The sequence below is a fragment of the Sus scrofa genome, chromosome 13 (genome assembly GCF_054392235.1).
Source record: "Sus scrofa isolate SSC_HxYL_T2T_F1_AM1 chromosome 13, Sscrofa_HxYL_maternal_Yorkshire_Landrace_v2.0, whole genome shotgun sequence".
In the NCBI taxonomy this organism is placed as follows: Eukaryota; Metazoa; Chordata; class Mammalia; order Artiodactyla; family Suidae; genus Sus; species Sus scrofa.
In genome coordinates this window covers 182,292,270-182,305,930 of record NC_139395.1, presented here as the reverse complement: position 1 = coordinate 182,305,930, position 13,661 = coordinate 182,292,270, and the positions used below count along the sequence as shown (strand labels likewise).

The 13,661-nt window shown below is 33.4% G+C and overlaps 1 protein-coding gene across 5 annotated transcripts in view; it reads left to right on the top strand.

The window, feature by feature from the left end:
• EPHA3 (EPH receptor A3) overlaps positions 1 to 13,661 on the top strand; it is a 351,064-nt gene that overhangs the window by 13,787 nt on the left and 323,616 nt on the right. For all 5 annotated transcript variants that reach the window (XR_014822332.1, XR_014822333.1, XR_014822334.1 and 2 more), the window contains 1 exon segment: positions 5,354 to 5,418. Coding sequence is in view for 2 of the 5 variants with exons in the window: in XM_021068363.2 (XP_020924022.1) it covers positions 5,354 to 5,418 (65 nt within the window). In the remaining 3 variants the exon portion in view is untranslated.

Genomic DNA, 13,661 nt, shown 5'->3' with positions numbered 1-13,661 from the left:
TACTTCTGTGACACAAAATGTTTGTAGAATTTAGCATTTTACAGGAAGTTTTATCTTCACACAGTTAATTATAGTTGACTTCATTTATAGTCTAAAAACATTTTTATAGTTTTTAATCTGTGAAATACAATACCATTGGTCTATTACAAGGCTGTTTTAATTATGTTTAGGTAGAAATAAATATAAATAGGAAGCCCACAGCAGCTATTAACTAAGAATATGTAATCTTAGTAAATAAAAGTTATGTTGAAATAGGTAAGTACATTAATAAAACTGACTTCTCAATGGCATACCTAGGTGTGTACAGTAAAAATGAAAACTGAGCTTTGGTGGACTCCTATCAGAAAATACATCTTGATTTCTTGATTCCATCTTATGGTTGACCAGAGTACTACACAGAGAATTACAACACTGAGAGCAGAATTTATTACTTCCTGCATCATTTTCTTCTATTTGTGACATTTAAGTATAACCTAGGAGCAGATTAAAGGACACCTCTGCTATCTGTAACCTAGAGCAAAGCTACTCTTTTCATCATAACAGAAAGTGCTGAAAATGATAAAGATAAATAGTGTACAAGAAATGTGGCTGGGACAATTGCAGTGATGTATGGACAGGAAAGGAAATGTTATTTTTTTTTTTGTAAAAACAAGACATAATCAAAGGATGGGTTTGTTTTCTACTATAGTGGTTTTATAGTTATTTGCAACTGGCTGTAAAAGCACCTTATAAATGAAAGTTTTTATAAGAAAACATGTCTATTAAGTCTGAAATTCTTTTTTTTTTTTTTTTTTTTGGTCTTTTTGTCATTTCTTGGGCCGCTCCTGCGGCATATGGAGGTTTCCAGGCTAGGGATCGAATCAGAGCTGTAGCCACCAGCCTACGCCAGAGCCACAGCAACGAGGGATCCGAGCCGCGTCTGTGACCTACACCACAGCTCAGGGCAACGACGGATCCTCAACCCACTGAGCACGGCCAGGGATCTAACCCGCAACCTCATGGTTCCTAGTCGGATTCGTTAACCACTGTGCCACAACAGGAACTCCAAGTCTGAAATTCTTTAACCATTAAGCCCTACTGTTCATCTTGAAATTACCCAATGTTTTCATAAAATGCAATTATAAAATTACCACAAAGCATAGGTAGGTTATTAAATAGTTGAAATCATCTTCCACTTCAGTAAGAAATTGTGGCATTTAATTTTGAGAATTATTTTAGCGCTGTCTGTGTATTTTCAGTACTTAGTATATAAAATGTGAATATTCATTCAACTCAGTCTTCCTAAGTGGACAGATAGCCACTATGTATCACAATTTTGAAATACTCTTGAAACAATCTTGGCAGGTTAATGATTCCTTAAAAGTAAAATTCCAGAAATTTATACCTAAAGTTTTTAACCTGTCTTTTAAATGGGAAATTTAAAAAAATCTTATTTTAATGACAGTCCTTTAAAATTTTTTAATGCTCTCTTATTAGTAAGATGGGAAAGTGGCGTAAACTCTTGGCACAGACGCTTCTCTGTGACGTCAGTGCCATCGAGCAAAGTAGATATGATTCCGTCTCTTCATTTTGAGAGAGGATAGGAAGGAAAGACAGAGCAAGACTCCTGGGTATCTTAAATCCATAATGCATCCAAGTGGGGAAAGTAAAGAACAGTGACAGGAATGACAGGGAGATTTCCTTATTTTCAGAAGCAGATACAACCAATTTAAGCCCGTTTATCCTATACTCTGTTCCTATTCCTTTACTTCAACCTACACATTCTAATTCCCATCAAACTCCATAGGTCCATCATTTTGACCAGCAAATCTTGCCTTAGTGCCTACCTGAAAGCCAATTCAAGGAGACTAAGGAAGAATTCCCTTATTTTTGTGAATGTAAGTCCCTTCACCTATTTATACTTTTTGGCCTCTATTTAAAAGCAGTGAGACTAGACACTAAAGCCTGTGAAAGACATCCAGAACTGTATCTATCCAGACTTCCCTCAGTGATTTTTTTTTGCCAAAAAGCTGCTCCTTATATTTCAACCTAAGTGGAGTTCTAACACTTAAAAATGTGTCCAATATAAGTCATTTTAAAATGTTAGTGTATGCTACATTGCTCTTGGAGTAGAAAATATTCTGAAATTGATGAAGTGACATATTTTCTGTTACAACCGAATCACACCATTAGCATATGAAATCTGGTAAGAGATGATTTATTTGCTTGGCAAATAACATGGCTTGAGTCTGTTATTAAAGAATTAAGCCATCTATATATTCCCACCTACCCTTAAGAATAGTTTCCCAACTCCTTTTTGTTAAAATTCGTTATTGTAAACTCAAAAATTTCAGCAATTAAAACAAATTTTCCATGTTACAAATTGTCATTAAAATTCAGACTACAATATTGTATCTGTACCTCACAATTCTATCCACCCTGGCATTTAAATAGTGGTACCATTTGAAAGGCTATGATCAGGTCTACATGTTTTTTGGGGAGAGGAAGTCTTTAGTAAATTAAGTTCTTGCCTGTATCAGTGGGCGTTTAAGACATTGTGTTGCAATGTTAGATTCAGTCAGTGTATCCAGAGAAATCACTCACAGTAGGTTGACTTTCAAATTCCATTAACTTTCCCTTCTTATCTCAATTATGCTACACTCAGATTGCTATACAACCCATCACAGAAGACCTGAGGTTTATATTCTGGCAAGTTCCAGTCCAGCAATCGTTGACTTCAAAGTGGCTAGAATTCTTGGATTGTGTTGTTCTTATTTGGTTATAAACAAAAGACACTTTATAAACCCCAAGTAAGTGCTTTTAAAAAGTGTTTTGATGCCATCTTTCTCCTCTAGTAGGCCATATATTGATAGTTGATTTTAAATACCATTCAGAAATCAAAATGGAACTGGTGTTAGTTAATATTCTAAGTTTATAGGAACATTGAATCTACATAGCATGTTATAAACCGATCGCTTTAAATACATTTATATGATTTGACCATCGCAGCAACATTGTGAGACTACCAGAGCAGGCATAATTATGCTTTTGATAGACAACAGAAACAGAATCATGAGTAATGCTACTAATTGTATTTCCCTCATTCATGCTAAATGGAGTGCACTAAAAATTCAGTTTCTGAGTAAATGCAATACATTTAATTAATTTATTATACTTATTTTAATTGACAGTGCAATACAATTCTTTTGGGTTTAGCTTTTCTCAATTGAGTAGAAACCAAATGCTGATGTAATTAATCCAGTCCTATCCCCCTCATTATTATCATCAAAGAAAACTTAAGGATACAGTTCTTTAGCTAACAACCTACATTCCAGTGAATTGTTTACTAGGTGGAGACAATATTCATCTCTTCCTTGCCTCAAACACTTTTTCTCTCTGGTTATTAATATTGAAATTAATTCAGCCATTCACCTTAGTATATGGAGGGACACATATTCATCATTTAGTCCATATTCAGTTATTACATACACACAAAACATTGAGTCATTTAAACTTTTAAAGGCATCACAAATATGATCAAATGCTTTCAGAATAGTGGCCCTGTAAATTCTACTATGCAAATTCTGTGTAAAACATGGAGAAATCAACTCATGACCAAGATAGAACCAATAATTGAGCTAGGTATGTCTTTATTAGAATGAATGTTGGTAACATACTTTAAAGTGAGGATGTATTCTCGTATTTTCAAAGATTTTCTAATACTAATCTGAAATGTTATCTGTAAATAGAGGTTTTTTAAAAATCATTTTCAGAGATATTTTCAACATAATTAAGCATCCTGTTAATTTCCAAGTTGATATCCTGGGAAATAATTCCATTATGGAAATTACACTATGTAATCCGTGCAGTAACTGTCTTCTTTTATCTAAATATAATTACTTCTCACTGGGATTAATTTATTGTGAGGGGAAAAAAGTTTAATCTGTAAGGAATTCCAGTGTGATAGGTTATGTGTGTGCGTGTGTGTGTTTAACTAGCAAAACTTAGAGAATATAACTTTGAGAATTTTATTTATTTTTAACTTAATGATTAGGAGTTTTGTCATACTCTCTTAGTTTATTTATCATATAACTAGCTAACCAACTATCTGCTTTTAAAATGCAGTGCTTGAAAATTTAGAATTTTAATATAAAATATAATTTTTCTTTTCATTTTATAAGATTAATGTTTCCTTTGCAAGAAAATAATTGGGATGGTTAAAGAAAGGGTGGTACTTTTCATGCACCAGGAAACAATTTATTGACAGTACGTGGACATACTGTACTTTGCATGTGTTAACATTATGTTTTGATTTGTGATTATATGGTACCCTTCAAAATGACCCAATGCTATTATATTTGATTCACCTGCTCTGGGTCATGTTAATAATACCTGTGTATTTTATGTAAACTTCCTCTACATCTTCCATTAATCAATCAGGGGATTGTTTTCTAGTTAGAAGAAGGATGTGGTAAAACCATAATTTACATTATTTAACAGGTTGACAATCATTGTGAGTCCTTTGTTATTAACTAAAAGTAGCACAAAACTCTGAGTAAAATCATTAAAGCCTTTGGGTAACAATACCTTCTTTAACTATATAAAGCTCAGAATTCTCTCATGGCTCAGCAGGTTAAGAATCTGGCATTGCTACCACTTGGCTCTGGTTACAGCTGTGGCATGGGTTTGAGCCCTGGCCCAGAAATTTCCACATGCTGTGGTACAGCCAAAAAAATAAAATCTTAAAAAATATGTAAATCTTTACAAGGTGATATTATAGTACATTTTTTATTTGATTTCTCCACAAATTGGTAGATAAGCATTTTGTTCATTACACATAAGTACACAATTTATCCAGTATTAAAAAGTACACATTATGGAAGATTATGTTTGGTATTGGCCAAGGACAATATAAAGACACCAAATCAAATATGTACAAAAATAAATATGATTCATTATGGAAGCATATTTAACTAATTTATAGTGAAGTCATATGTCAGTTTATCAAATTTAATGGCCTTTGCTGTTATTTTTATTTCATGTTAGCATTAGTGTTTCCTATTTTATGTTTTTATTGTCTCCTTTTTAAACCTGTAGTTATTGTCAATATATTTAATATATGATATATTTATAAACAGATGTAAATAGTTTAAAAAGCCACAGAAACTTTTGGTCCCTTAACCTTCCCTATGGATTTTTTTTCTTGTAATTCCCTTTATATACTCAAAATACATGTGTAAGGAGAATGAGCAGGGTCGTGTTTTTTGAACAAGTTGATATTATTACATCAAGAACCACAGACAACTTTTACTTGACAAAGGTAAATAAAATCCATTCCTTTTAACTGTGTTTGTGTATCTGTGTTTTCTTTTAGTCAATCTACTGGATTCAAAAGCAATTCAAGGGGAGCTGGGCTGGATCTCCTACCCATCACATGGGGTGAGTTCAGTAAACTATCGAAAAGAATATGATTTTTGTTTATTGCCTCTCTTAGAGAGCAGGAGGAATTATAGGCAGAAACTCCCGTACTTCTGATGACAAATTATGTTCATCATCACATACAATACGTGGACTAACACAGCTTAATATTTGTGTCCTGAAGTTCATTTTTTTCCCCCTTCTGAATGTATCAATTGCTTGAATGAACTAATTAAACAGGTTTTTTTTTTTTTTTTTAACTACCATCATGCATATGATCTAAGTGTGATCATCTAACATTTTTTGGTGATGTGGCCAGATTAGGTGAATTGAGAAGACACTCTAAGTTTTGAGAATATGGAAAGTGTGTATTTGGAGATGATTGCCCTGAGAATTGGAGCCTTAGTATCAACCGTGGTGATGGTTCCGAGTAGGGTACTATACGGTATAAGCTTTTGTTGCCTCAGTTCCTTTGCTTAAAATGTCTGCAACTTGTCCAGGTCAGTTTAAAACTGGATATTTTATTTAGGAAAAATATGGCTGGCTTTAAATTCTAAGCTTTTTGTGTACCTTTAATGCTCTATCAAGCCAGACACAGAATACCATGGTGTACGACACTTTGGACTTGAATGTTTATGATGACCTTTGTGTGAGAAACTTTTCCTCTTCTTTTTTCAGAAAAAAAGAGGATCATACATTTGGAAAATTTTTATTTCTACAAAATTGTATTTAAAAAATGCCTAAGCCTATCTTTTTTTTGTGTCTAAGGATAGTCTGTAGCGAATGCAAAATGTTATTTAGAAGTATTTATGGTAACTGATAAATGTGTACATTCATTTTCTTCTATGCCATCCTCTTTTCAAAGAGGTTGTAATTACTTCAACTTTGTATTGGTCTTCAGCCTTTTAGATTTTTGTGCCGAAACATATTTTCTATGGTACTCCCAAGCTTCTCCTTCACAAACGGATGTTTTGCATCAAGGATAGTTCATCCATCTGTCATCTTTGCATCTGCTTCTCTTCCTGGTACACCTTGACATTGACACAATGCCAAAATGTATAATCAGGCCTTGGTTAGTTGCTTAGAAGGGAGAGTATGAAGTAAGCCAGGGTTTGGTTTTCCTAAGTGTAGAAGAAATCAAATGGTTAGGATAAAAGCACGTTCTGGGAAGTCATAACAAATTGAGACCCTGGATTGAGCTGGAAAACTCATTAGCCAAAACTCAAACCTCACTTTAATTTTGATTTTAGAAATTTGAGTTTTTCCTTACTCTGTCAGATAACATATTTTAGAAACTAGCTGCCTAAGGAAATATGAAAAGCAAAAACTTTACTGACATTTTACTCATATGTATTTTTTAAGCAATAAATTTACTTGTATATCCAAGTAGCAGTCTACCTCATGTTTTCCTTTAAAGAAGGTATAAAGAAAATATACTTCTACAAATCAAGAATTTGGGGAAATGAATTCATTTGCCTTATTAACCTCATAGATTTTATAATGAGCCCAATTAACATGTTTACTTCCAGAGAAATGTTTGTGTGTGTGTGGGGGGGGGGTATCTGCTTGTTGGGGGGGGAGTGGGAGGGACCTTGTAGAACTTCGCAACACAAAGTATGTACAGGCACCAACCAGCAGTGTCAACACCTGGGAGATTCTTAGATATGCAGACTCTTGGCCCCACCCCAGACTTTCTGAATCAGAGTCTGTGCCTTAACATGGTCCCCAGGTGATTCCTAAGCACATTAAATTTAGGAAACAGTCCTCAGGATAACTTCTTTCTTGAGTATTTCTATATCTCACCCAATTTCCTACCTTCTTTTTCCTAGGAACCACTTATGGTTTCCTCATGAACAGTTTTCAGTTTCTCCTTTGGCCTCAGAGAGCCAGCCTCAGGCTCTTTGGCCTCCTCTTCATTGCTATCTTCATTGATCTTGTGGCTGTGACTGCACTGTTTCAGATACATTAAATGCCCTAAAAACAGCTGGCCAAGCTCTCCAAACTTATTAAAACTAGCAGGGAGAAAAAAAATTAACACAACAGGTCATGATATTTATAATACTGTTAGCCACCAAAGAATAAAAAAAGGAAAATTAATTGAGTGTATTAATGTCCTGGGGTTATTTGTAGTGCATTTTTCCTTTAAATCTTCCCCCTAGATTATGTTGTTCTTGATGTCCCTGAGGAAATAAGTAGCACTAACTTTGAAAATATTAGATTAATATTCATTTTTTTTTGAGAAACTGATGATATTCTTGAATGAAAGCTCTATAGTCAATTTAAGTTTGGGATGTAACACTTTTGCTTGCACAGTTATTTGTGCCTTTAGATTCAGTTAATTATTTTTATTGCCTAATTATTACCATTTTCAATTTTACAAGGATAGAGGAATTTTATGTTTGTTTTGGCTTTAAAGGGAATGCATAGTGAGTCAGTTGGGGTATCTATGCCTCAAGCTTTTCTGTAAAAAATGATATGATAGCTGGGAGCAACTTTGAACTAGTTATTGCTTTAATTAATTAACTGTAATAATTAAAAGTGCCTCTGTTTGTAGGTTAATGAAAATATAAATATAAACTTCAGAGGAAAAAATTATAGTATTATAATCATTATAATATTATAATTAATATATTATAATAATCATTATAATAATTTCACACCATACTGAGTCACTGAAATATCCCACTCTAGAAAAGTATAATACTATACTATTAGGCATGGGACATAGTACCCAGATAAGTATCTGGGAAGAAGTTTAATGGAACTTTGATTTTTCTCTAAATGAAGTTCATGAAAATAATACTCAACATGTAAACTAAAACTACTGGCATTTCATGGACAGGAATTCTGCCTAAATTTTCTGGCACTAAGTTTGTTCACTTTAGCAAAGTAGACAAATACTGACTGAAAAAAAATGCACAACCTAAAAATTGAGAGTTTTTTTATTTGGTGGACATTCTGAGTACTTCAAGCCTGGGGCACAGCCTCTCAGATAATGCTGAGAAGCAGTTCTAAAGAGGCAGGGGTGGTGGGGAGAATGAGGATATATAGGAGATTTTTGCAACAAAGGGCAGGTAGTCAGAACATCAAAAGAGTATTGTTAATGAAAGAAAACCAGATATCTCCAGTAAAAGAATTTAGTGCTTTTCTACGTATGGCAAGATGCAAGGTCTAGGACCTCTGAGATCATTCTTTTGATATGCTCCTCAGCTATCCTGTGATTTCTCATCTTGGGCCTCCTCAGGGTGCACCATCAGGGTGGCTACAGAAGCTGACTGTTAGATGGCAAGCATTCTTTGTTTCCATCCTGAGTTCCCTCAGAGCTCACCGTTAGGGTGGCAGTAACGTGGTAGCTTGATGGCTGCAACATCCTTCATTTACTGATATGGCAGGTGGGATTCTTAGTTCACACAAGCAATTACTTTCTTTGGCCCTGTAAAATATGAATTATAGTATTTGAATTCTGGGTTTAATTATCTTCAGAAATTTTAGTAAATAATTCAATAGTTTAAATATTCTTTGATTTAGAGGACAGTCAACGCATATCAAAGCCCATATATATTGTTGGATTACAATCTAAAAAGAGTTCTTGGTTTACACATGACTCATACTTGATTGATTGACTGATTGGGTGACACTGTCAACTTATCAGATGAGCTTTCTTAGTCTATGTATCATTACAGAGAAGGGATTAGAGGGAGGTAAGCTGTGTGGTTTTCACTTAGGATAGTATTGGTATACTGGTTAAGTAGTCCAAGGAATCAAGAACCTTGACTCAAAAGAAAATTAAGTAAGGAGAAGAGGATGAAGAATGGGGCAGGGAAGGGTATAGAGAAAGCATAGACTGAAATGAGAAGTCTCAAAATCAGCAACTGTAAATTTTTTTTAAATTTCCTACCATTGCCCTCTTTTCAACTCTTAGATGTTTTTTTCCCTAAAGATTCCCTTAGCTATTTACTAATGTCTTAGCAGTGATAAGGTACTTAAATTAAAAAACAGTCTTCTAGCAAATAGAGGCCCCAAGCCCACCCAAAATGTGTTCCCTGGCTTTTTTTTGCTGATGGAACACTGAAGTTGTTCAGGTTTTCACGCTCCCATGCTGCGTGGAAAGTGGCCCCTCTGCTACTTTGTGGAGTGAGTATCATCTAAGAGCAAATTGTGAGAACTGTAGCCATTTTTCCAGTGACTGGTTTAGGCATGAATAATAAAGCCAATGAGGTTGCAACAAAATTCCAGTGACTTCTGGTAGAGATTTCCTTCTGGTAAAAAGAGATGAGGAGGGGCCAAGTGCTTTGTGCCTCTGGGTTTGCCCTTTGACGGCAGAGTCCAGTCTGAAGCAGCTGCATTCCCTTCATGGCCAGAAAGGTGGAGCCCAGTGAGCTTTAGAGACACCTGCCTGGGATTCTGACATCTCAGAATTCCATGAGAGAATACATTTTCCTTATATAAGGCACTCATTTTATACATCTCATGCTTTTCAGTTAAAAGCATCCTGATAGAATATAATATTTTATCTCCTGGTCAGGTATCCTAATTTCTAAATCAGAGCTGTGGCAATCATAATTCTATCCTTTAATGTTATTTGTATTTTCCCAGGTTATCTTTTTTGTGCTTTAGTGTGATGTCGTAGATAGCAGGTAAAGGAGTAAAATAGAATGAGCACACATGTAGAATTGGTACATCAGCATTTGAATTCTGGCTCTACCATTTATTAGTGTATGATTAATTCAGACCAATTAACTTTTATTGACATTTATCCTCACTTTTAAAAAAGGGATAACAGTAATTTCTATGTCACATCACTTTAGAGTAAATGACAGTTAAGCAAATGAGATGTTTCTATCTTAGATAGGTTTTGAAATTTTTCCCGTTCCAATTTAAAATTTCTAAATTCATTGATATGTCTCCTTAAATCTCAGTCTACATGTGATGTCTTAGAGTTGAATTTTGGAGAAGGAAAATTGATGGTATTGCCTGAGGGGCCAGAAATCACCTCTTCTCCATTAAGAGCCCAAAATATTGCCTTTCACAGCACTTGATTATTATTTCATTGAATATGCACAAACTAAATTTCACTTATAATCTTGAACTACATTTTGTATTGAAAAAAATCAAAATAAGGTAGTTGGGTGTTCAGTGTATTTATTTTAACTTTTTAAGTGATTAGAATCTCCTCAAAATATTAAATTTCTTCTTCAGGGAGACCTTCTAACTCTCTTATACCACCTTCTGCGCTCCCCCACCCCCAAACTTAAACAAAACACCTGTTAAACTCATCTGCCTTGTTCTTTGTTGTTACCTTCGCAACTTGTAATTACACATTATTGTGATTATGTCATTGATATTTATCTCAGCCAGAGAACTGAAAATTCTCTGAGACCAATACCAACTTCATGAAATTCTCTCTTTTATTCCCTTCATTTAAAGTTCTTGTACTAGTTGTGTGTAAATTTAAATTACCTGAATAAATGAATAATAAGAGCTTTCCAAAACAAAACAAGGTAACTAAACTAAGACTGATTTTGCATTTGTTGAGAAAAATTTTATGATTTCCAGTCCATTATTTTACTTGGTGTCTGCTAAAGATTTTGTTCTTTTTAATTGTATAAACTTAAGTAAAATTTTAATATAGATACATACTGTATGTATTATAAATGTACATATACATGTATAATGTATAAATGTATGGATATACCTCTATCTATATTGCATATGTTCCTTTTTGTTCTAATGGAGCTATTTAGCTAACTGTTTTTAGAAAATACTACAAGCCTATGAATTGGAAGTTAACTGAAAAAGAAAACTATCTGAAGACAGCTCTGTATTAAAAATTATATGGATTGTTGTCTAAGAGTTAAAAGCCATAATCCTGCAAATAAATTCTGTTTAAATAAAACTAAAAATATTTAAAATTGAATGGATAATAGAGAGCAATGGAAATAATAAGAACACTCTCTAAAACAAGTCTCCAGTATAGTATAATTTGCCTTCAATATTGGAATTATTGTTATTTGTGAAATCTAGGTTCTAAAAGTTTTATCTACTGGATTTCTAGCTTTCACATTGTGAACGGTGTCTGAAATGCACGAAGAATATTTTGACAACTGGGTGTCAGCCATAACCACCTGGGACTCTGCTTTTATGAATTACAGTCCAAATTCTGCTTTATACGCTGAATAGTTGATCCAAGAAAATCAAATTTTTGACACATGTGATATGTGATTCTTGGTCATTTGAATTTTTTCTGCTTAGAATGAACAATGTTATGTATTTTAAATATGTCACTTTCAACTGTTGTGCTGACCTTTCAAGGAAGGATGTCTGATCAAATTAGAAAAACATGACAAAAATTTTATAGGTTTTTTTAACCTCTTCTTTAAACAAAATGCACTATAAAAGAAGGGGGAATGTGGACAAGTGGTAGGAATCAACAAAGATAGAATTTATTCTAGCAACATTTAATTTATAAAAAATATATTATCTTGTATTTGTTTTAACAGAATTTTCGCTAGTGTTTTAAAGATAGAAAATATTTTCAACTTCCTTCCTTCCTTCCTTCCTTCCTTCCTTCCTTCCTTCCTTTCTTTCTTTCTTTCTTTCTTTCTTTCTTTCTTTCTTTCTTTCTTTCTTTCTTTCTTTGTCTTTTTAGGGCTGCACCTGTGGCATATGGAGGTTATGGAGGTCCCAGGCTAGGGGTCTAATCGAAGCTGTAGCCACTGACCTAGCCACAGCCACACCACATCTGCCAGATCTCAGCAGCATCTTTGACCTGCACCACAGCTCAGGGCAATGCTGGATTCTTAACCCACTGAGCGAGGCCAGGGATAGAACTTGCATCCTTATGGATACTAGTCAGATTCGTTTCTGCTGAGCCATGGTGGGAACACCTCCATTTCTATTGTTATATGTTTTTATGTGAATCCTCATTTTTGTATGGAAACGTGTTTATTTATATTTTGGGGGTTCGATTAGAAATTTACGTATAAGACAATATGCTTCTCTTTGATGTATAGCTTTGTGGAATTTAAAGTAGAGGAGACTTGAAGCATATTTGGACGAGTTTTATTTATTTCAGCTTTACTCTCAAATTTGTTTGTGCTATATGATTCTTATTTAACATGCAGTAACTATAAAGTTAAAAGCTAAGATATATTTTAAAAATTTTCATTTCTAATTGGAATGTTTAAAAATTTCATAAATTCATTATGATCATATTTATTTTTTAAAGTAGCTTTTTAAAAAAATCAAATCAAAGAGGTTTGCTTCTATTTAAAAAAAATAACTTTTTGACACCAGTTTTACTTTGTGCAACTTCAAATGAATGTACTTTCTAATAAAAAAGGAAAGTAAAATAAACAAAAATATAGATACTAAACTCAAAGAATGGCTTTAATACTCATTTTATATTAAATTTGTTGATACATGTGCAAAATAGTATATGGCAGACCGAATACCAGTTACTGTATTGCTAAAAAATATCCCTTAATATTTTAAAGAGCATGCTTTAGATTAAACACTGTTTTTAAGTTTCTGAGATTTCATTAGAACGTTAAGGTATAAATGTAACATGTACTTCAGTGGAGACAAGTTGCCATTCTGTTGCTTATTAAGTGTTAGGTCAAGAATTTTGATGGGAATTTATACAAATAATAAATTTCCCCCAAATTTGCTTATTTGCTTTTCTCCTTTATTATTATTTTTTTAATTTCATGAATTAGTGATTTTGACCTTTAGGTTTATTATTCTCTGGTGGTTAATTTCTTTAGAAATACTAAAAAAGGTATTAAATTTGGCCTGTAAAAAATATGGTGTGAAACTTTTTAAATAAGTCCCATGTCCCAAATGATAGCTGTTGGACCTGAGAATGTTTAATGTTTATGATATTTACAGGGCAAACCACCTGAAGTATTTCTGCAACCCTAATAACTCATTGATTACCATCAGTTGTTTTTTTTTCCCCTGCTAATGATGGTACTTTAGTCATGAAGTGTCATATGAAGAAAAACTGTTAATTTAATATCTCAGATTTCTTGAGAGTTGCTAAAATCTTTTATCCTCTTTTCCAGGGACATAAGAAGGAAAACATCAATTTTCTGAGTAGCTTAAATTTACAAGTTATTTTTATTCATTCTGTTAACAGTGCAGTTTAACACATAGATATTTATTTATATACATACATATGTGTGTGAGTATATGTATATAAAGTATATATAAAACTATGTATATTAAACTATAGACTCATATATATAGTTACATATATAAGC